The sequence below is a fragment of the Gigantopelta aegis genome, chromosome 2 (genome assembly GCF_016097555.1).
Source record: "Gigantopelta aegis isolate Gae_Host chromosome 2, Gae_host_genome, whole genome shotgun sequence".
NCBI classification, from domain to species: Eukaryota; Metazoa; Mollusca; class Gastropoda; order Neomphalida; family Peltospiridae; genus Gigantopelta; species Gigantopelta aegis.
This window is the reverse complement of record NC_054700.1, coordinates 5,804,718-5,830,521: the sequence shown is the minus strand read 5'-3', so window position 1 is coordinate 5,830,521 and position 25,804 is coordinate 5,804,718. Positions and strand designations below refer to the sequence as shown.

Below are 25,804 nucleotides of genomic sequence, written 5' to 3'. Positions count from 1 at the left end.
TTGCCATGAAAATCACACTTGACCCTTAACTATACTCAAAATTTCAGCTCCATATATCTCAAGGCAATGCGAAAAAATCCTATCTGGAAAACTGAATGTGGGACAGACTGACTGACTGATGGACTGATGGACAGACAGACGAATGAAGACAAGCACCCCTCCTCGGTTGGACTGGTAGGAGACTAATAAAGAAAACAAGTATGCCCTAAGTAGAGATTACACCCACAACTTCAAATTTCCTTCCTACGGGACTGCAATATTTGTATAGTTACCCAAACTGAATTTTATCTCACAATCATTTTGTACATACAGGAAATGTTTCATTTAACGATGCACTCAACACATTTTAATTACGGTAATATGGCGTCGGATTTGTACGTACAGAAATATGAAAACAAGTGGAAGTTAGGGCTATAACTAACATTAGGATGATCAAACAAGATTTTTAATATGCACACTGATATTCTAAACAAGAAAATATATTTAATATGCATGTTTAGTGGTTAAAAAGGTTTTATTAGTTGAAAACACCATAACACTTGCAGGGGAAGGATACGCATGTACTCGGTTGGTATGGCGCTTGTCTGAGGTGCTCGAGTCAAAGGGTTGAATCTCCTTAGTGGAACCATTCTCTGTTTGAGTTTATTAAAGTCCACACCAGTACCCCAAGACTGGTATATTAATGTGGTATGTGCTGTCTTGTCTGTGGGAACAGACTGTGCATACATAAGATTCTTGGCTGCTAATGGGGGAACAGAATGTAACTGGTTTTCTCTAGCAGGGCTAGCTCTGGGTGAGAAAAACATTTCGCCAAATAAGTAAGGAGAAAAAAAGGCAAAACCAGTTATTTTCCAATAAAATACCAATTATTACATACTGTTCCTAACATTTGCAAATCTGGTGAGAGACAGAGCTAGTAGTCTTATATCACTATGTCAGAATGATCAAATGTTTATCATTCAATAGCCGATGATTAATAAATCAATGTGCTCTAGTGGTGTCTTTAAAGAAAACAAACTTTAACTTAACAATCACCATAAACTCAAGACAATCCATTTAAAGTAGCAACCTCAGCTCTTTATCTTAATCTCAGAGTCTTGTAATGCAAAATACAAAAAAACACAACTATAGTTTTAATAAAAATGTTTTCATTATCAACATATACATACATTATTGTACATGTGTATGTACACGGTCAATACGGCAGACATGTCTGTTGCCATGTTATTTAATACTCTGTATTACACTTAACACTGAAGAAGGCATCCCATGCTTTGAGCATTAATGGTAAGTTAATCATTTTAATATGGCCTACATTTGTAGGCATTGAAATAACAGTTGTTAGTTACCACATGTATGTAAAGAAAGTCGAGAATGGTACTCCATAATCGTAAAAACTAAAACTTCATCACATACACTTAGATCAATGATGTGGTATGCAAATATAAAATATACATGACAGTATAAGTACAGCGAGAACAGTGAAATGAATGATTACAACGTATCAGCGAGTCTGTGAAGCCATTTTATAGCAATATTAATAGGAACTGTAAATGTGACAAATTGTGGGATCATTTATGGTAACCTGTACACAGGTTGTCACACTCAATACTAATTTCGATGACAGAAGAATGGCAGGTCACGGGGTGTGGTGGGGTGTGTTGACCCAGTGTGGATGGTCTAATCTAAACTGTTATGCGTCCATTAATAATTTAATATTTTTACAAGCAGTCTGACTGAACTATTAATTTTTACCACCCCCTAAAAAAAAAATAAAAAAATAAAATAAAAAGATACATAAAAAATGTACATTATGTAAGAATATTTGTATTAAAATGTCTTGCCGATTTTAAATGCACATGATGGAATTAACCCATCACCAAAGGCTTGAAATTGACAGTGTTCAAAATGCACAATATGCATTCCGATTTTAGTTTCACAAGCAGTTTTATTTCCTACATTATTTTTAATACATCCAGGATTCCTCATTTTTAGGAGCTATAAAATACCACCTGCAAATCATAAATTTTCATCCTTGTTCGTCTTCTCCCTTGCTTTTGAAAACGGTTACACTGTAAGAAATAGAGATTATTATACAAGCGTGTGTGTCATACTGATTTTACGAAACTAGTGTCAGGATTCTTGTATTGCCCGAGTGAGAGTTTCGTGAAATCAGTATGACTCACAAGCGAGAGTAATAATTACTTTTATTACACACCTATTCAATCTTACTACATATATAGTGATAAAGACATTTTGAAGCTGTGATAAATTTATTTTGTATCGCACATATGTGCGATCTGGACAGGAACTTGTAAATGGGAAATTCCCTTTTTCTTTTTACTGGTGTTATAGTGCCTTTTATTTACTTTATCATGAAATGACGTCACATCATATTTGAAACATTACACAAGGCTGCCAAAGAGTATGATTCTTAACATTAAGTAAATCCATGAAAGGAGTTTTGATCATAGATTTTAAAAAAAAAGTGTTGTTATAATATTAAAATAAAAATATTTTCGTAAAACATAAAAGAAGGTATGTAATAAATACAGAACTTCACATACGTTGTGTTTGCTTCCTATTTATTGCACTCATTTATTTTACAAAAGAACATACCACCCGACTGCTACGCGGTCTCGTGGTATATATTCTTGCACAAAATAAACTTGTGCAATAAATAAGAAGCGAACACAACGTTTGTGAAGTTCTGTATATTTATTATTCATACTATTGTAAAAAAAATTATGAATAACAAGAACTGTCTCAACCACTACTAGAAGGAGATGATGAAATGATGTAATACTGTAGTCTGAGCTAGGGCTGGGGAAGCAACGTCATGTTATGATGTCACATCCCAAAATTACATCATTACACTTGTTATTACACATGTGCTTCATATTATTATTATTAACTCAGTTATACAGAACCATATGGATAATAATTCTAATTCCGTGACTAATGTCAAGAGTTGCATCTCATTTTTTAGCAACCATTTCCAAATTAAAATTTAACAAGCATACACATGTAGTCTAGACTGCTTCCTATTCAGCAACATGAATTTGGAGACTTAAGAACTTTAGAGTACAATTTGGAAGTTTGTGAAAATGTTAACTGTGAATGGCTCCTTAATTAAAACAAAAATACTTAAGCCTGCAGCTTCAATGGGTCTGCCCCCAAATTTACTGCTATTGTAATGCATTATTTACCGGCCTCGGTGGCGTCATGGTTAGGCCATCAGTCTACAGGCTGGTAGGTACTGGGTTTGGATCCCAGTCGAGGCATGGGGTTTTTAATCCAGATACCAACTCCAAACCCTGAGTGAGTGCTCCGCAAGACTCAATGGGTAGGTGTAAACCACTTGCACTGACCAGTGATCCATAACTGGTTCAACAAAGGCCATGGTTTGTGGCAAGCGCAATAAAAGATCCATTGCTGCTAATCGGAAAGAGTAGTGGTGACAGCGGGTTTCCTCTCAAAATCTGTGTGGTCCTTAACCATATAACCGTAACTAAAATGTGTTGAGTGTGTCTTTAAATAAAACATTTCTTTCTTTGTAATGCATTTCTGATCAACAGAATCAAGTAAAATTACCTCAAATTACTTAGGGGGTGATTGCAGGGATAGCTCTGGGTCAGCACAACATTTTGCCAAGTTTACTAAACTTGAAAAATGGCAGAACACCAGTTATTTTCTGACAAAAATATAATTTATTTCATGAAATTATTTCGCCAAATTGAAATAATATTCGCCAATTGTTTTTGAAGTTTGCAATTGGCGAATTTGGCGAGTGCCGGAGATAGCCCTGGTGCTGTTGCCGGATCGAACCATCTCGGCGGATCCATTTCAACTGAATGGTTTTTTCTATGTTTTTTTTTATTAATATACAAGTGAAAAGAATAAAAATGTAAGGGAACAGTGCACCACAACTGCACAAATGCTGTGGTATGTGCTTTCCTGTCTGTGGGAAACTGCATATAAAAGATATCTTGCTGCTAACTGAAAAATGTAGCAGGTTTCCTCTGATGATTATATGTCAGAATTACCAAATTTCTGACATCCAGTAGCCGATGATTAAATAATCAGTGCTCTAGTGGTGTCGTTAAACAAACTTTAACTTCAAAATTACATATGAAATGTATTTTTATTTGTTTAGGTAGGTAGGTAGGTAACTAGTTTAACGTGATCATATACCACTAGGATTTCAAATACGCCCAGCCAGAGTCCAACCTCCGATATGATCGGGGGCCTGACTTGGGATAGGAATTGTTTGTTTAGAATATCAGTTTGTCTGTATACAAGGTGTTTCTGATCACCTGAATCTCAAGACTAGATTTTACCATCCACAACTTCGTACATATGGACAAATATATTTTAAAATTAAGTTTCAGCTACATTAAATAGTCAAATTCAAGTTCTTTATTGGCCTCAAGTTTTATTCAGACACTTACACATATTCTAAACAAGAAAACGTATTAAATGTGTAATTTTAGTTGTTAAAAAGGCTTTGTTAGTCAGAATTTTTTTTTTTTTACAATGAAAGCAAACTCAGTAAACTCGATTTAAAAATATTTACATACAATTCATTAATAATGAATGAATGAATGAATGTTTAACGACACCCCAGCACAAAAATACACATCAGCTGTTGGGTGTCACAAATGGTAAGTATATGAAAATATTTCATTGATAACTGTATTTAACAGATCTCTGATACATGGAGCATCTTCAAACTGGAGGTTTGTTTTATTAATCATCGGCTACTGGATGTTAAACATTTGGTAAGTTTGATATATAGTCTTAGAGAAGAAACCCGCTATATCTCTCCATTAGTAGCAAGGGATCTTTTATATGTACCATCCCACAGACAGGATAACACATACCATGGCCTTTGATATACCAGTCGTGGTGCACTGGCTGAAATGAAAAATAGCCCAATGGGCCCACTGACGGGGATTGATCCCAAACTGACCACACATCAAGTGAGAGCGTTACCACTGGGCTAGGTCCACTCAAACTGGAAGGATTTAAAATACATGTAGCAAGTTTAAAAACTTTTACACTAGCAGTTGTGTGCTGCAAATTAAAAATAATAATAAAACCACACAAGTATTAAAACAAGATATTAATAATAATAAACAAAAAGTGTTTAACTCATCACGTGGATTACCTTCAAATTGGTAAGTTTTAAAATAGCAGGTTTAAAAACTTTTGAACTTGGGACTAAAGAAAACAAAAATTGTGTTTCTGGGAACATGTCAAAATGTTTTTAGGTAGGGTCATTCAGCTTCCCCTACATTTTTACTCTTTTCATCTATATACATGTATTAAAATTTTTAAAAATTAATACATTGAAAAAAATCACGTCAGTCCTTCTTTTTTCTAGGTAAGGGCACAAAGCAGCACTTTATATTTACTCACCAGTAAATGAAAAAAAAAAAAAATACAAAAAAAATACTGTAAACCGTATTAATATTGCGACGTGTTTTTTCCGCGAATGTATACCGTAGTGCATGTTCGCAACGTGTAAATTTCGCGAACGACCGTTGACAGCTAAAAAAAAAAAAAAAGTGGATAAAGACAGCTCACTGTCAATAAACGATTAGTCGCCATGGATTGAAGTTACATAAAACAATTAACGATTAGTTGCCATCAAGGAGAGCTCGTGTATAAGCTGTGCCTGTTGAGTGAATCTTTTTGTGAATTTTATTCTCAATAAAATATTTCAAAACAAAACAAATTACTTTTAGCACACTTCAAACTGGAAAATAGTACGTGCGTATTAATTTCGCGACATAAGGTTGGACGCGAACGATGCGAAATTTATACGCACGCATTTTTTTCACGGTTTACAGTAAATAAATAAATAAATCACTAGCTTATAAATTTAAATGTCAATATTGTAAAATAAAATTTATCTCATAACAACAACCAGAATCTGATATGTGATAAAATGATACACTCGCCAGAATACACATGTGTTTTGCAAGTTTTAATTACTATATAATATAGTAGAAGTTGATTCACATAGATGAGTGTTTTACTCACCATTTTGCACCCTGAGGCAAGGATTTGGTTCCCAGAAACACACAATATATACATGTATATATATATATATTTTTTTAAAGCCCTAGCAGTATATACTGCAAACAAGAAATAGTAAAAGCACAAATTGTAAAAGGCCTCCTGTTAAACTGTACCGACAGATTTACACTTGCAGTGCACAAAGCATGATGATGAATAACGATGCATCTAGACAACTCTATACAATTCTAGATAACTGTATACACAATGTTAATACTATAAAATATTACTCATCCGTGTTGAACTATTCTTTAGTCCATACAGATTTATCATTATGCACTCTATACAGTTTGCAACACCAAGAGTAAAATTATTTCATCAGTTACTTTTTTCAAAAGCACTGTGAAAATATAGCATCATCACTTCTGTGCATTTTATTAATTAAATTTTTAAAAGCACTGGGAAACCAACTATTGTTAACATTGCCTCAGTTCTGTGTATTTTATCAGTTACTTTTGTTTAAACAGTACTGAAAAACCAACAATGCCCCAGTTTTGTGTATTTTATTAGTTACTTTTTGTTTAAAAAGCACTGAAAAATCAACTATCCCTCACTTTTGTGCATTTCGTCAGTTACTTTTTTAAAAGCACTTGGAAACTACTATGGCAATATATGCCTAATTTTTGTGTATTTTTTCAGTTACTTTTTTAAAAGCACTGAAAAACTAACTATTGTCAACATTGCCTCAGTTCTGTGGGTTTTTTTCAGTTACTTTTTTAAAAGTACAGAAAAAGCAACAATGCCCCACTTTTGTGTATTTTATCAGTTACTTTTTCTTTAAAAAGCACTGAAAAACTATGAAACACTTCCTCAGTTTTGTGTATTTTAATCAGTTACTTTTTTAAAAAGCACTGGAACACAAACTCCAGCAATACTGCCTCATTTGCGTGACAAGTCGCCTGCCTGGAGATTACTCAGCGACCCATGTACCCCTCGAGAACTGCTGTCGACACACGGCTGACCCATCACATTCACAGAGGGCTTGACGTCGTACCGATCATTATGTAGAGACTGGTTATCACAGAGAACAGACGCCGACTGTACAAAGGATGTCTGGCAGTGGGCGATACTTCTAGCGGAGACGGGAATCACTGAGGAACAAACCTGCGATCTCTGTCCCATACTCGCTGCAAAATCAGAGAGATGCGGCACATAGCTCGGTTTGCAGTGGCTCATGCTTTCCACAGTCAAAGGGAGACAACTGGGAATATAGGAGCCAACAGATTTCTGAGTGTGCACGGAATTGTCGTGTCCAGAAGGCTGGTCTGAAAACATGCGGTTTATAGTGTGATCAGTACTCTGGTGGAGATTTGTTGAAATGTTCTGCGATGAGAGGGTAGACGCCGATCCGTCTTCTCTGAAAGATGCCGATGAATGACCGAAACCGACGTCATGGAGATCTTTCTTCGATGGAGATGTTTTGGCAGCAGACATCTGCAAAGGCTTAGAGTTAGATCCTCCTTCATCGGGTGTCATGCGAGATTTGGACACCACACTCGATGACACCAGTCCTACGGAGGACAGAACTGTAGCCGACGTAACCAGAGGTGGAGACTTATTACATGGATTGAAAACGTTCACATTTCTCCCTGTAGCCGTCTTCGACTGACTGTTCTGCATCCTCTGATGCGTGGAGATGGATGGTCTGGGCCCTCCTGAAGTGGAATCTCCACCCAACGAGTCGACACCGGCCAGGTTCTGAGCCGAGAACCGCGCAAAGTTGTAGTCCACTGAGTCCGAGACGGACTCAGAACTCTCGCTGAGCACCTGGCGGACCTCTCTCTCGTGGCTCTTCATGTGGTGCTGCAGGCGGTCCTTGCGCGAGTACTCCTTCACACAGATGTCGCACTTGAATGGCTTCTCCCCCGTGTGCATGCGGTAGTGGCGCTGGAGGTGCTCGGGACGGCTGAACGACTTGTCGCAGATCTCGCATGTCGCCAGCAGCGACTTGTCCGAGATGTGGGTCAGGATGTGCCGTTTGCAGTGCTCCTTGCGCATGAAGCGCATCCCGCATACGTCGCACTTGTGAGGCCGCTCGCCCGTGTGCATCACCTTGTGGCGGTTGACGTGCTGCTGGGTCTGAAAGAGCTTCCCGCACACGTCGCAGGCCACGGGGTCCGTGTGTGTCTTCATGTGACCCAGGAGGTGGGACTTTGCGACGAACACCTTGTCGCAGACCTCGCAGCTGAACACCATGGAGCCGTGCGTGCTGGGCACATAGTTCTTCGACAGCGCCTCGTTCTGGTGCCGCATCAGGTGAGCCTTCAGGTGTCCCCAGACGTTGAACGACTTCTTACACTTGTCGCACTGGAACTGCCGGCCTTCGGTCGCGTCCTGCCCTCCGCCCATCACGACGCTTTCGTGCTTGGTCACGTGCGACTTCAGCTGCTCCCAGCTGGAACAAGACTTGTCGCAGATCTGACAGGAGAAGCATTTATTTTTGACACTGCCGCTGCCATCGCCACCTGAAATGTTGTTCAACGAGTGCACGCTGGTGTGCACGTCAATGTGATTGCGAAGATCGTCGAGGATTTCGAAGCCCTCTCTGCAGATGTTACAGGTGTATGGCATGTCGGCTTGAGCCGTGTATGTCATGTAGCTGGCCACGCGGTCCTGTCTGTGGGAGCTCATGTGCTCATCAAACAGCTCCTGGGCCGTGAACGACTTCGAACACAGGTTGCAGCCAAAGGAATAATCGTCCACATGCTTTTCTTCATTCTTGCTCCTGTGTTCAGCAAGGTGGCCGTCCAGACGATGCTTAGTCTCGAATGACGTTCCACACAGGTTACAAATGTACAGAGTAAGAGGATCACCAGTGTTTATGTTTTCCACAGGCTTGTTCTGTCGATTGCCAAAACCGCCGTCGGCCTTGTCCATCAGGTTTGCCGTCTGCTGCATCTGGGGCTTGGCAGTGGACACACTGTTTGAAGTGGAAGAGTCCTCGGCAATGCTGGAGGCTCTTGGAAACACCGGATCCGACTGACACGCTTCGAAGCTACAGTCTGTCATTTTATCTGTGTTTGTGTTCATACCTTCCATCACTTTCCGCTCATCCACATGTACGGATGGCGACCGTGCGAAGTGCTGTGGGTTAGACAAACCAAACGAACAGTCCGATTCGCTGGTGGTCATCGTGTTCTTTACATCGGGTCTTTTCGCAAGTCTGTGTGTATCCAAATGCATCTGAATCTGACCCCACGTGCCGTACGACTTTCCGCAGAGGTTGCACCTGAATATGGAAACTCCATCCGACGTGGGACACACACTGACGGCATCACTGTCGAAATGGTGGACCTGATTGGGGATGGGCCCTGACGAGGGTGATGGGGTGATTCTGTCCTGGGTGTTCATCCTGTTCATGATGTCATGGTGTAACATACTCATGTCATCTAGTTTAGCACATATTTATATGGTAAAGTAGGATTTTTTTTTGAATTCTCCACTTTCGAAGTCCACTTTTCCCTCGATCACAATTCAGTTGGATGAATTAGAGAAAACGGTAGATAAAATACTGATGACTTTAGGTGGACATGTTTTCACTTGAAACAATCAACCTGAAATGAGAAGAAAAACAATTAGTTATTTTTTAGAACTGCTTGTTACATTTTCACCTACTGATTTTAACTACCTGTAATACTTTTTAACAAGCAAGCAGAAAACTAAAACCAATGCTTGAGGTAACCTAAGAAAGGACATTATCACCATAGAAAGAAGCCGTGATAGAAAATGTTTAACTTTCAATAAAAATTGTTTTTTTTTTAAAATGATGTGGGTAAAACAGCACATCAATGGCAATTTTCAACCTGCCTATGGAATTTTTTAAAAAGTGACTTACAGAAAATAAACATGACTGAAGAGTTATTTTGCTGCATGTCGACCTATTTTAAATGTATGTATGTTAAAATACTGACAGCTACTGTACACCAGGTTATACAATTTGCCGCCATTGAGGAGCTTTACCGACAGCAGTATTTTTTTTTATCCAGTGTCACAAATGCTTCTTCAGTGATGTTCCCGACCACTGGCAATTTATATCTCAATGACAGCAAGTATTTTCAATGCAGTCGTTATGTTTGAGCCCCGAATTACATACAGTTATAGTGTGCCATTTTGAGGAGAGTCCGGGATCCTGAGGCTCGCAAAAATCATGTAGGACTCTCTAGTGTAGCTACCATACGAGCTCGCATGGCTTGCAAAAATCATGTAGGACTCTCTAGTGTAGCTAGCATACGAGCTCGCATGGCTTGCAAAAATTAGTTGTACAAATTACATTGATGTTTTGAAATGACACAGTCAACATATATCTCAAAATCCTGGCAAACATTTAGTGTATCTTCTGTTCTACTGGAGATATGTGGTAGGGCTCGATGGGCTGGTGGTAGGGCTCGCTAGGCTGGTGGTAGGGCTCGCTAGGCTGGTGGTATGGCTCGCTAGGCTGGTGGCGGGCTCTCAAGATTTACAAACAGGCCGGGAAACCGTATGGCACTTTAATTTTTCAAACCAGAATTGTACACCGAGTTAAAACGTTTCTAACACAATCGATTATGAAACTTTATAATCCATCATCAAATAAATTATAATTGATCGCTGGAATATTACTAATGGATGGTACAGTTTGTACACGTACATCTCAGAATGGCATAATCTGTAGAATTATAACTAATATTCACTGATTCAGGGACGTAGATAGGATGGGTTTGTTTTGGGGGTTTTTTTGGGGGGGGGGGGGGGGAGAGATGAATTCTTGGAAGAAATGAGCATGGAAGTGGCAAAGAAAGAATTGTTTTATTTAACAATGCACTCAACACATTTTATTTACGGTTATATGGCGTCAGACATATGGTTAAGGACCACACAGATTTTGAGAGGAAACCCGCTGTCACCACTACATGGGCTACTCTTTCCGATTAGCAGCAAGGGATCTTTTATTTGCGCTTCCCACAGGCAGGATAGCACAAACCATAGCCTTTGTTGACCAGTTATGGATCACTGGTCGGTGCAAGTGGTTTACACCTACCCATTGAGCCTTGCGGAGCACTCACTCAGGGTTTGGAGTCAGTATCTGGATTAAAAATCCCACGACTCGACTGGGATCCGAACCCAGTACCTACCAGCCTGTAGACCGATGGCCTAACCACGACACCACCGAGACCAGTGGAAGTGGCAAGACACTAGGGGCCCTAGAGGCTGTGAAATACCATTTTGCAGCCATTTCAAGGTTACACACTTAAAACATCAATATCAATAACCAGTAAATTGTTTTAGGATTTGTTTTTTCCCTTCTTCCCCACCCTCTCCGTTAGCTACGACCCTGATATTACACAAAAAACAACAACGAGGGTTTAAAGTAGAATGCAAACATTATAAGCCATTATATAATTTATCAGGACTGGGAAATGGCACTTTGTGTGATGTAAGTCATCTAAAGCTAACTACTTGTCCACTTGTGTATATATATGCGCAAGCAAACATGTAACTTCAATCGCCAAATTATTGGTAGTAAGCAACGATGGGGAGATTAATGAAGAATGTAAGAATTAAAATTACGAATACAAGAAAATTGATTACGAATACATTGTCCAGTAATCATGATTACAATCATGATTACCAGGGCTTCTAGACTATGGTAGCCCCACTCCCATGTCTAGTGATATTCAATTTTGGGCTAGTAAATAACTAATATTACCATGCCCAACGGCTAGGGGAAAAAAAAGTTGTTAAATGCTGCATTTTGGTCTTATTTTTCAAAAATGAATATCCTGTAACCCACTCCCACACACCTCCAATCTTAGTGTGTTTAAGCTCCATCTCGCTCTTTACGTGACATCCGATTATTACTATTAATTAGTAAAATTTTATTTACTTAAAAGTAAAGTAGGGCAAGTGGATTTTTAATTGTGGTTAGTAAATTTCTTAAATTACTGATCCCATGGCTAGTGAATTTTATAAAAACTCCAGACGCCCTGTGATAACATTTCAACAAAGATGCACAAGTAGTGAAATGATGTCACCAAAATGAAATCATGCATTTTATTTCACAACCATACCAACTGAATTCATTGAAAGACAAAATGAATTATTTGGGATTATTTATTAAATCATTTCAAAAATTTATGAACGTATGTAGACAGGACAAATTATTATTATTATTATTATTATTATTATTAATGCTTCTTTTTAATTTACTAACCATGCATTTTAAATCTTTTTTCAGGTCGGCGGGTGTGTGTGTGTGTGTGTGTGTATTCTTATTTATCATATAATATCTTACATTTTCAGTGCAATCAAAGTATGTGATATTTTTCAGATCACATACTTTAAGAATTTGATAACTTTGCAAATTAGATGTAAATTAGTCGAGGTCTCAGCACTAGGTTTATTGACATTTAAGCAAACGTACTTGGGTGACACTCCATGATTGACGTATGCATTCATTGTCATCAAATAAAAACATTTCAATGGTAATTTGACACTGAAAGCTGTCCAGCGTTCAGAAAACAAAAAACGTTAGGACTAACTTTATTTTGATGTAAGGATATCCAAAATGACGTCATTCGAGTTTGACGTCATTTCCATTCAAAAATACACTGTGCCACATATTCTTACGTCATTTGAATATCTAGTAATGGCGGATTGGAATTAAAGTTGCGTGTACAGTTTACAAAAACACGTTGAGCTTATATGATAAAGAGATTATTATTTCGGTATTGTCAATATCATATAATTATTAGGAATGAAAATAATGTATTATGCTCACATAATACAATAACTCTGGTAATAACCTCTATATATTATTTGTATCATTGACAAAAAGGTACATCCATAATCATAAGTATAATTGTATCAATATATAAAACATACTTTTAAAATATTGAATTAAGCCCTAATTAATAATTATCTGTCTGATCACTATTATTTTTTGTTTTGTATTATTTGTAGTATTTATACCATTTAATACCATCCACAAATGAAAATTAAAATAAAATAATTTTAAAAATCTATTAATGAAGAAATAATGAAAAAAAGAAAGGAATAGACAAATAAATAAATAAACTGATATCTACATATATTTGTCCAAGTTGCTGATTGCATTTCTGGGTTTCTGCCAGAGGGTAAAACGGGTATGGCGCCATACCCAAATTGTCTTGCAGATTTTATTTTTTTAAGTTGACCTTTTGACTAAACTGTATGATTTTCTTAACCCTAACCCATTTTCTTTCTGGGGGAGCCCCCCCCCCCCCCCCCCCCCCCCCCAGCCCATCGACTGGTTGCATTTAGCACATACATTGTAGATATTTAATTTCATACACAAACATTTCTTTCTGGCAGAAACGCTGCATTTAATGTTTAACGCTAAAAAATTACTATTCTTGACGTTTGATATCGATTTTATTAACAGGTTTTTGTATCTTCCTTTCATTAAATTACACAATTTTAAGAAAAAAATTAAACAAAGATTTATCTTGATCGACTACTTTCAAATGGGTATTTACTTAATTAGTTGTGTAATTTATAGCTGTGTCTGTAAATACAAAGCTTGATAATGTAGAAAGTTACAAATATCTTGGTATTATATTTCACAAATCAAGAACCATGTTATATATACACACAGGCACAAAAGGCTATATGTAGTTCGTTCTAAGACAAGGCAGATATTATAATATTTCCATATTTACAGTGTCAGCTAAAATTATTTCACTGCATGGTTTTACCTGTCCTTTTACAAGGCTTTCTGATCAATACTTACAATCATGGTATACTAACATTAATAATTCATCCAAAGCTTTAAATTATAAATTATTAAAAAAGATACTGTTGCATTTGAGACATATCTCACACTATAAATATAGAGAAAAATCACTGTTTCCCTTTATTAAGATTCAGATTTTCAAATCATAATCTTCCAATTGAAATGGGCAGATGGAAAAATGTACCACTAAACAATCAAATATGTCCATTATGTAAAAATTACAACATCAAAGATGAGTTTCATTATATATCTGTAAACATGTATGTTTTTTTAAGAATGAAAGAAATCGTTATTTACCCGCTTTCTGTCAATCAAATATATATATATATATATATATATATATATATATATATGTCTTATAAATTATTTAACAAGCTGGTGTCCTTAGCAAACTTTCTATATTTGGTAACTTAGTTATGAACACTTTCAAACCCTCTGGCTGATTTTCTGTGTGTTTTTGTATTTATGTATGTTATTGTACTTTCACCACCATGTCACAATGTATTAATTGTTTTATGTAAAAATGTCCTCATATATGCTATAGAGTACGGCCTGAATGTAAATAAAATTCAGTTCAGTTCAGGGGATAATTGCCTATGGAATCAAGCTTGATACGACTGGCTGCCTGCCCGTCTGCATTCATGACGACTAACAAAACAAAATCTTGTCACGGTACCATTGGTAGATTTTCACACCTGTGACCGAATATGAATTGTCAAGCGTTTCTTAGTTGTCAACTTGAGAATTAAGACCAATGATAACACTGTACATGCTTTGTGAGGAAAGCAAAATTTTAAATTACGAGTATTGTATTTCATTTTAGTACCATTTTTTGTGTGGCAAAGAATTATGACAGCAAGGGCAACAATAATCAGGGTAATGATGGCAACAAACAGCAGGGTGCAGTGGCATAGCGTGGGTTGCCAATGCCCAGGGCAAGGCAAGTATTGTGCCCCCTAACCAGTGGACCATTAGCACCCCACTCAAGTCCCTTCCACCAGTCTAGAATTTTGCGCCCAGGGAAACTGCCCCGGTGGCCCAGCCCACGCTACACCACTAGCAGGGTGGCACAAAACTGGGGCAGGGTGCAGCACCCTTCTATTTATTGCCAGCTAGAATGTTCACTGTTCATTCAGGTGCTTTTATAACAAAAGTAAACACGATAGGTGCCAATATGTTAATGTGTGGCTTCATCCCCTTGTCTTTCATTCATCTGTAATCACGACTAGCTCTGACTCTCGTCAAATTTGCCAATTGCTAATTTCAAAAAGAATTGGCGAATTTTATTTTGATTTGGCGAAATAATTTTATGAAATAATTGATATTTTGTTAGAAAATATCTGGGTTTCTGCAATTTTTTAAGTTTAGTAGATAATTTGATGAAATTGTCTGCGGACCCAGAGCTATAGCCCTGATAATCCAGTCCGGAGAATAATGATTCCCTGTTTCTAAGGCAAATGATAGCAGTAGAAGAAGAAAACAAGTTGTTTTATAATTGTGTCACATGATGTACATAAATCATAGCATATAAATATATGAATACATACATGTGTACAAAGGTTAGAGAAAGTACAGCGTCCGGTCAAACAGCCCACGAAACACTACAAACATTTAAAATAACTTCTAAGTGACACAAGTAATTTATTAGATGGTTTCATGTTAAAATGAATTTGGAAAACCAGCTTAAAATCCCAACATGACATTAAAAAATGTAATACTAAGATAAAGATAATTATATATTATATTATGATTATATTCCTTCTTCTTTTTTGTGCTACTCATTAAAGGGAATATAAACAAAGGTAAAATATTGTTTCTGATAAGCATCAGTATTGAAATTGGAGGTGTGTGTGTGTGGGGAGGGGGGAGGAAGTGTGGGGAGGGGGGAGGAAGAAATACATGTTTTTCTATGTTTAACAAAAATGTACATATTTTGAACAGAGTCCCCAAATTTCACATTTTTCTAATTCATTTCTTTTTAAATTATCAAATACCACGTTCTAATTTTTGAGGGGTTTATGTAATTTTTGGGTTAAATTGACTGGACTAATTTAAAGGCTATTTCAATTTTATACAAAATATTGAAAATCCTGCATTAAAATTGCTTTTTTGACTAAAAGAAAAACTACCAAGACTTAACTTTCTTGAATAGTGACAAAGTTTGCATGATTTTTTTCTTAAATATTGACATAAATTGCTTGATTTAATACAGTGTACCTACTGAAAATATTAAAATGATGTGATGCATGTATTTAAGGATAGTCTGTTATTTCTTTTACGTTCATTGGGGTATGAACAAAAAAAAAATCATCTGCAAACTGTGGGAATCAGCGAAGCCGTTCTCACATAAGTTTGCGGATGATTTTTTTGTTCATACCCAGATGAATGTAAAAGAAATAACAGACAATACTTATAATTAAATTTGAATCATACTTGCTAAGAATAACACTAAAATTTCATACTTTATTTTGAATTATTTTTGGTCCATAAACAATAACGCTCAATAAAACAACTTGCCCATATAAAATGACGTCATCAGATATGACGTTCCCTGACGATGTAATTTCATTGGGAAATAAAAAAACTCCCATTGCTACGTCTGGACCAATGGGATGACGTTATGTTGTACTGAATGTAATGGAAATTTAATTATAAGCACTTGTTAAATATTGTTACCAGTATATAAATTATAATTGTGCATAGGAAGGTGCCAAAAAAGTGTGTGTGTGTGTGGGGGGGGGGGGGGGGGGGGGGGGGGGGGGGGGGCACACTGTAATATTTACACACTTTAACACTATTTTAAAGCATGGGCACATGCCTCCCCCCCACATACACACTTCCTACACTAGTGTAAGATATCATAACCATTATAACATGTATTGTTTTTTCTTTTCTTGATGTTGATATTATTATTCATGTCTGTATAATTCATATATGGAATAAATTATTGAATTAAAATTGAATTGAATTGTATAAGCCAAAGGTGTCCTTGTTTTTTAATAAAGTTTGAATTTTTGGTTTCCTAAATTTTGATTAGTGACAGTTAATTCAAAACTGATTAGCAACTACTTTTAATCCAAGGGCCTAATTTCAGATAAAACTTTATCTTCTTCAAGGTGATATTTTCTGTACAACATGCATTTAAGCCCTAGACTTAACTACTGAAAATTCCTGTACTTAGGGATAATATCACTGTGTGTTTCTTTTTTAACTATAAAGATTTATCACAAAATTTGGATTTAGGGACAAGACGAAATCGAGTCCCTAAATCCAAAAATGTGATAAATCCTTACAGTTAACTACGAAACACAGTGATATTATCCCTATTCTACTACTACACCTATTAGGAGTATCTATAAGACATTTTATTGTGTTTTTATTAAAGAAATCCCACAAATATTAAAAACCTAATTATCTATTCTCCTTACTTACAATATTCAATGAAAACGCTTGTAGTTAGTAAAAAGCATGACGAAATAATTTTGTTGTTGTCTTCACATGACGTTACCGACTTAGGAGCAAACCAAATGAAAAATTTATCAGCATTGCAGTCTGTCTTTTGAACATAATTTATTGTAATACAGGATACACTAAAAGAAATATTTTTGTTGGCTGTTAATTTTTGTTGCAAGACATATGGATATGATTGGACTTTACATTTTTGAGCGGTGTTTCAACCTCATATTGAATTATTTTGAGGAATTCGCCTGGTTTAATTTTGTACAAAAACCACGTTGGTGGGGTAGGTCCACAAGTTTATAACTTGCTAACATATTTTCACTTAAAGTTTATATAAATACATAAAATAATATGCATTTACTAAAGGGCAAATATTATTTTCAGAAGTTTTTCGGAATTGTGCGATATTTTAAAGCAGCAGTCGCCAGCATGTTTAAAAAAATCAAGTCATTTCCATAGCTTGTCTTCTTTATCAATTTTGTTGTCCCAAAAAGTATGTTCTAAACAAAAATAAGGTACTTCAGATTGTGATATAATTATTTCTGATGAACCTGCTTGCACCCTTTTGAGAACACAAACTAGAAGAGCAGACCACAAGACACATGCTGGTGACTGCTGCGATCGATCAGTGACCAGGCCGTACTTGGGGTGGGTGGGTGCACGTTCATTGCTGCTAACGAAGTGTTAAAAGTTACAATCATGAATGGCACAAAATAATAACAAAATAGTAACAATAACATCATTTTCATCTGAATTTAGTAATTTTGTTGATAATTATTTATATAATTTATCGACGTTTCAATATAATGGAAGATGCAGAATTAATATAATAACAAAAACACCACACATGAAGCTAAGTGACAGCATATTTGACGAGTCCTCAGAATTTTGTTATTGTGATAAAATCCTGGTTGCCCATGACAGCAAAAAAGGCTTATATGAAAGATGTCTTAGATTTTGTTTTTATATATATAAATACAAGTAAGACATGTTACCAAAATTAATGACAAATTATTTTATTTATGATAAAAAAAATTACTTCCTGACACCCACCCCAACCCTACAACAACTTATTAATATTTAGGTGCCTGTGCAGGAAATTGTGCAGGACGAGTAAGTCTGTGTTAAGCAAAGTTTTTAGGGAGGGGAGCGTCATTCTGTTGTTGGAAAACACATTGAAAAAAAAAATTGCTTTGAACAGGTGGTTTAGACCCCTCAAACCCCCCCCCCCCCCCCCCCCCCCCCACCACCACCACAAACTGCACAAACACCTGATATTACATTCACACACCCCCACAAGCAAACTACACTTTTGGTATATATTGATAAAAACTAAAACTAAACACTAGACAGACAAAAACTAACAATGTATAACACGAAGACATTATTTAAACTAACAATGTTCTACAATGTAAGTTAAGTGTCTAGTCCACAGTGACCTTTAAGAGTACATTTTAAATAACAAAGCAAAATATTAATTAAGGCTCACATGTACAATTACAGGAGGGGTGCTTTGGTTCAACAACAGTGGGAGAGCAGTAGTGGACCCCACCTTTTTGAAAACCGACCATAATTAATTATTAATTACTTCTTTAAAAAAAAACATAAACGTAAGTGAAACATTTTTGTGTCTGTTGTTTAGGTTTTATAACGGACATTGGGACAGCCACAATTTTATATTTTGTGTGTGTGTGTGTGGTGGGGGGGGGAATACTGTCTATGAACTGGGGCAACAGACAAGTATAGCCGACAAACCCCACCCTCAAATATCAATGTTTTTGTCTAAAAAAAAAGAGAGAAAAAAAAGACATATAAAAACAAACTTATCTAACCATAATATTTTGTTAAAATTTGTAATTCAACTAATTGTGCAGGGGGTAGGGCCTAAATCATACAGGTTTGGGGAAATAACGATGACATGCCAAGTAAATGAACTTTACTAAGTAGTAAACAATATTTTCTAAATAGTTTATAGATCTGTTTGACAGCACCAATGCTTCGGTCTGTACAGAGAAGATTATTTACTACGGTAATAGATTGAAACGGCATTACATTGGTGCGCGTTACAACCATCTTACCCCCAGCTGGGAAATGAATATTTTAGGAATGTTGAAAATAATCAAATTTCTGGCGATTTAGGTTGACCAATCGTTCAATATTAATATAGAATGCGCTTAATTTTTTAAATGCATAGCAGCAAAACTGATACCTGATAAATTGATAACTTGCACTAAAAATATTCTTCTTTCTTGTATTCTGCCGACAAGCGATGGCTGCTAAGAACGGTAACTCTAAAATGTGTCTGCAATGAATAGGTTGCACTCCACGGTTTATTTTGTCTGGTATAAAAGACGATTTGTTGCTAAATGGTCGTTCACAATTATCAACACCATTGAAGTTCGCCTAGAACGTTTGTTTTGTTTAATGACACCACTAGACCACATTGGTTAATTAATCATCGTCTATATGATGTCAAAACATTTGCTAATTAATTCTCACACCTAGCAGCAAAGGACACAGACAAGTGGCGAGCTAAGTCTTTAGGAAGAGTCAGGTCATGTTCCCCCGAGATATACATTACAAAAAAGAAGAAAATTCGCTTGGAGTAGGGGGGAGGGGGGGGGGGGGGGCGATCGACCCCAAACCACAAACACCCCTTTGCACACGCGCCTGGAGCAGGTTCGATCTTGCGACCAAAACAATCAAGGCGGGCACTGTACCGACTGAACTAGTTCTCGCTCCATCCTAAAGTTAAAAGTGTGTTTTGTTTAACGACACCACTAGAGAACATTGATTTATTAATCATCAGCTATTGGATGTCAGATATTTGGTAATTTTGACATATAGTCTTAGAGACGAAACCCACTACATTTTTTCAATAGTAGCAAATGATCTTTTATATGCACCATGCCCTGTTTGCTGTATAGTAGTCACAGACGTACGGGCTCCCATTTGTGTAGGGGGCAGGCTAATTTTAGTCCGAATTAAACGAAAAGGCCCGAATTAGTGGGGCATCTAACAGTCAATATTTGAATGAATTGTGCACTTTTGGTTAAAAGCATGAAACTTGGCACATAAAAACCTTGACCCATTAAAAATAGTTTCAGACATGGACCCAAGTCAGGAGCGCCACCTAGTGTGCAGGGATGATCTACAAATGTCCCCCACCCCTTTCTAATGGCATAGCTAACAAAACATACTGTGCACCCTTGGATAAAACCATGAAACTTGGCACATATATACCATGACCCATTACACACATTTTGAGATATAGACCCGTTAGGAGCGCCTCCTGGTGGCATGGGAGGATCTACAAATGTCCCCTACTCCGTTTAGTAGGGCGGCTAACAATTTGCTTTTGCACTTTTGGCTAAAAGCATGGAATGTGGGATTTCCATAATAACTTGCATGTACCTGCAATCTAATGCATGATTTGACCCATCGTTAATGCTATATCAATTCTAAATGTAATTGTGATTAGACAAGATGAATACAATTGCAGATTTGGGGTGTGGGGGTGCAAGAGGAGCAATATTTTTGGTGTGGAGGATTTGTACTTTCATGCCATGAAGCAACCATATAAGGTGTAACATGCAAGCCAAATACATTGTATATATCATGAAACTTGTACGCATAGTAGTCCAGTCAAATTAAGGTTTGACCCGCAACTAATTGCAACACTAACAATTTTTACGAGAAATTACTCAGAAAGTCTTTAGAAACAACATATAAAAAGTATCGGAAAATATCGGTGGGGGAACATGCTTAATTTTGCGACCAAACTTTGTCCCGAAAGTATATTTAAAATATGACGTCGTGGGGCTTCGTACACATCAAGGGAGATAATAACGTTTTGTTCTTGACATTAAATTGTTGACACTTTCAGTACTATAAAAGATTATTTTACTATGTTACATCTTCTGAAAGCTTTTGTTGAGAATTTAAAACTTCATTGTGATAAATTACGTCTAAATGTGTTTATTTTACATCAAAAAATAAAGTTTCATGGCGCATGCTTTCAAATTCGTTTGCGTCGTCACTGCGTTCTGTTTACATTCTAAAACGTTCGATTTATGATAATTCTGAATAATCGATCCAATTATTCAACTTGGACATCAACAATTGTGTACTGATAGCAAATATTTAATAAAAAATATTACAAATAACGCAATTTTGTTCTGCTGTTTAAAGAAATATTATAAAGTTGCTCGTTCACATTTTTTTTAAACTATGGAAGCCCATATGGATCCATTGCAAATAGAGTGTATTTGCTAACAATGTATTCGCTAGAGACAAAATTACGATTGTTTTTTCTCTATGGATATGTGAAATAGATAAATTGCTCAATAAAATTTGCCATATATATATATATATATATATATATATATATATATATATATATATATATATATATATATATATATATATATACTAGCTATCAATAATATAATATTGCAAATGTGTAAAAATAGATTATTTATATTTGTGTATATTTTGTCAGACAAATTTGTTTTGTGGCTTTGACGCACGTCTTGTTAGTGTTAATTTTGGGTCATTGACTTATTTTTTTGACTCGTTTCTTTTTCATTTTAATTTCTGGAAATATTTTTATTCTGTGTATAATTCTACTTACTTCGGCTTGTTCCATTTTCATTTTTATTTGATTCCACAACTTACACTTTTCACCATTTAATCTAATTTTATTATAATATTAAACCTTGCCTTCACATTCTTGAAATTTTATTTTGTTTGCTTACACAATGGATATAGCACCGGGTATTTATTATTTATTATAGTAAATATCTACACAAAATTTGCGTGTGCTTCTCAAAAGCATATATTCCGTGAAAAGGATTCTCAACTGAAAGATTTGTTTGTTGGTCGAGCAATACTATAGGTATCTCGTCCTCTTACATTTAGCTCCTTTACTGATTTGATTTGTCATTCAACTTCACCATTAATTTGGGTCCAAATGTTTTATCGATATACTCAATAGCCTTGAAACGCTTCTGCCTCCCAAGGAACTGGTATACTTGATTTTGTGTCTGGCAGCTTTGTACAGGGTGTTGCAGACCAGAATTCATGTACACTTGATGGAAAGAACACCTTCGACAGAATTGGAATAATAACAGGTGTTAGATCCGGATGACGAAGACTTGTGTCTGTAAATGAATTAATAACACTTGGAGAAAACTGAAATACCTTCGTACTTGTAAGCCAGCGTCAAATAGCATGTCAACTATGTACAAGTTCAAACCGTGCCTCCAAATCAAATGCTGTAGCCTGTTACAGCAAGCGGGTGTTATTGCAATATCGACACTGGATTAGCGTAGATGATCATGATGCTGAGTTAGATCCACAGACATGGAGAAACACACAGTATTCACTAAAAACAACTATGCCACTATTGCCTGGAAAGCTGCTTGAGATAATTTGCTGTAGGTGTTTTAAGTTAACATGCGACACAAAACGATGCACGGATATGGAATGTTCCGTCATTTGCGGAGAATGATGCTGTATGAGTGGTTCCAATTCTCCGATTTCAACAGACAGTGAAGTCGACTACGGTGAACGGTACATGAAATGAACTAAAAGTAACCATGAATAAATTAAAAAATAAAGTGACAATGATATAACAAACAGACTGAAAGTAGCCGCGAATAAACCTAATAATACAGTGACGTATCAAATACACTGGAAGTAGCCATGAACAAACTAAAAAATATAGTGACAGTGACGTATTAAATACACTGAAAGTAACCGTGAATAAACGTTTAACAATGCAGTGACAGTGACATGTTAAATACACTAAAAGTAGCAATGAATAGACCGAAATTATAGTGATTTGACAAATTCACACACACACACACACACACACACACACACACACACACACACACACACACACACACACACACACACACACATACATACATACATATATATATATATATATACTCTTTAAAAAAGTAGGGGAACTCTAATAAGAATTTACAATTGCCAAAATTGTAAGGTATATTAGCTGTGGGGTATGGTTATATGATAATAGTGAATTAATTGGGCAAACATTACAACCGGTAGTTCAGTATTACAGTAGGTTTTATGACCACCAAAGATCTTGAAGGACGATTGGGGTCAGAAGTGAAATTTGAAAGTTGACGTTTTGTTTATCAGTAAATCGCAAATTCAAACAATAAAAATGACTAAAAACAAAACAATAACAACTGTACGATCAACAGAATGAAAACGATTGACAGAAATAATGTTCCACAGTGATTAATCGACCTTTCTGGAAATTGTCAAAATTGAGAATGACACCCCACGCACGTGTACGGGACAACTGCGCGATGCACGTGCAAACTATGGAATGTGTTTTCGTGTGTTGAAATATATATATATATATATATATATATATATTGACAGTGATCCCAAACAAAGCGGGAAAGTTTCGATGGGGTGTGATGGCCTTACATTGGGATTTCCCCCTAAATACGATCGCCGTGTAGATAGCCAGCCCTCATTAGCCGAGTCTATGTGCACGGCCGTCGGGTATATAGTCACCTCTATATTAAGTGTAGTAGATGGCGGCTTCCAGTGTCGTTGTATTTATGGAATTAATATGTGTATGCAGTGTTTAGAATGATGTGTGTAATGTAGTAGACTAGTCCTCAGCGCAAAAAGATCCTTGCGAAGGGCAACTTCGGTCAAGTACGAAAAAGCGGTTATTAGTACAAATCAAAAGATAAGAAGCTATCAGAAAGGTCAAAAACTGTTAAAACGGCCTTGCATATTATATTACAGATTACACAAATGCACAAAGAGGGACAATGCAATAACAGATACACACAGAAAACAATTGACTATGATTTTAAAAAGTGTATGTTTACAATGTTCAAATTTAAAAGTTCACAAAACAATATATAAATCATCCGAATAACAAACAACATACCATCAATAGATCTAAAATAATTTATTCATGCATATTATTACAATTTAAATTACTTTTAGTTCATACTTTTTCCAAATAATAGTTTAGGACAAACATTTTAATGTAAAGATATGAGAAATTGTGGATTTGCTGAAGGGGAGATAATTATGGCGAGATTGTGACGTCATAGATTAACAAATTTTACTAAATTATATTCTACAAAAAAGCACAGTCTGTTATCTTTAAGATGATAGATAATTTAAGAAAATATATCAATTAATAAGATGGTTATGGTGGAAAATGTATCCCTACCCTCTAATGAAACACACACACCAATATTTCTCCTATGGGTCATATACATACAATTTTATGCATTTTCCCCCTCAACTACGCCTTGATATTTTTAATATGTTGTAGATGAGGTATTTCAGATTTAAAAAACATTGAAATCAATTCTGTTGCAATTACTTGTGGGTTGACCACTTTTTGGAGCTAATTTGACTGGACTATAGATACCATGACGCATTACACACAGTCAGCAGCAGCCTGTGGGAGGGTAACAAACATGCCCCCACTCTTCCATGGAGGAGGTTCTATTCAAAATATCACTATATGAATATTTATAAAAATGACAAAATATGGAGACAAGATATCAAGTGGAAAAGCTGCAACAATTATTGCGAGTCTTGCCAGCTTTTTGCTTTGGTGTCATTCTGTTCTAGACAAGGCAAAGTTTCCTTGGAATATAGTGTAGTGTAGTCAAGACCCCCCGCCGAATCTGTCCACTTCCTGCACGCGTTGCCGCGGCATAGATTAATCCGATTTAGAATTGCAGTATGTAGTTTTTATTTCATATACATACAGTTTTTATGGTCCATATCAAATAATGCTTGTAATGGGTCAAGGTATATATGTGGCACGACTACCTCAAATTTCATTGCTTTTAAGTCACATCGTTCCCGAAGTGCAAACGGTTGTAGTTTTCTAGGGAGGTCACGTGTTGATCCATGTTATTCGCCCCACTGAATCTAGATAACAACATTTGTTGCGGTCACTAATAAACACACTATTGAAAATGTTGACTATTGTGAAAAATCCCCCATTCCCCCTGCGTTTTATCCCCCTCGAAGTCCTTCTATTCACAAAGTTTAGGCACTAGGACATAGACACTGATAGTGTGGAAGCTGATCGAAGAAAGACAACCATGTGTTCACATAAGAACACACTATTGAAAAATGTTGACTATTGTGAATAATCCCCCCCCCCCCCCCCCCCCCCCATATACTGAAGAAAGCCCCCACCCCCCCCCCCAATACTACCTCCTCCAAACAAGACCCCTTAAATTGTTCTATGTCAATAATTAAACTTTTGTCCTTAGCCGGTGTTTGTGGTCCCCAGAAACCAATCAAATCCTTCAAAGGGGTGTATTTTAATCTTCTTAAACATGGAACAAACTTGGTCAAAAATGAACATAATGACAATAGTTAATTAACAACAAAACCAGCAAAATTAATGGAAAATAAATAATAATAAGACAAACGTATTTAATACGTCAGCTTCCACACGTTAAAAATGTGTATTGT

The 25,804-nt window shown here is 36.3% G+C and overlaps 1 protein-coding gene across 1 annotated transcript; it reads right to left on the bottom strand.

The window, feature by feature from the left end:
* Positions 1–5,826: 5,826 nt before the first annotated feature.
* Positions 5,827–19,572, bottom strand: LOC121380424 (zinc finger protein 813-like). The gene is made up of 2 exons (XM_041509241.1): positions 19,503–19,572; positions 5,827–9,638 (listed from the first exon to the last, which is right to left on the bottom strand). Exon 2 carries the CDS (start codon positions 9,466–9,468, stop codon positions 6,964–6,966), a length of 2,505 nt encoding a protein of 834 aa, XP_041365175.1. The 5' UTR covers positions 9,469–9,638; positions 19,503–19,572; the 3' UTR covers positions 5,827–6,963.
* Positions 19,573–25,804: the final 6,232 nt, after the last annotated feature.

Coding starts and splice junctions, on each gene's coding strand:
- LOC121380424 (XM_041509241.1), bottom strand. CDS start 9,468: ATGAGTATGTTACACCATGACATCATGAACAGGATGAACACCCAGGAC.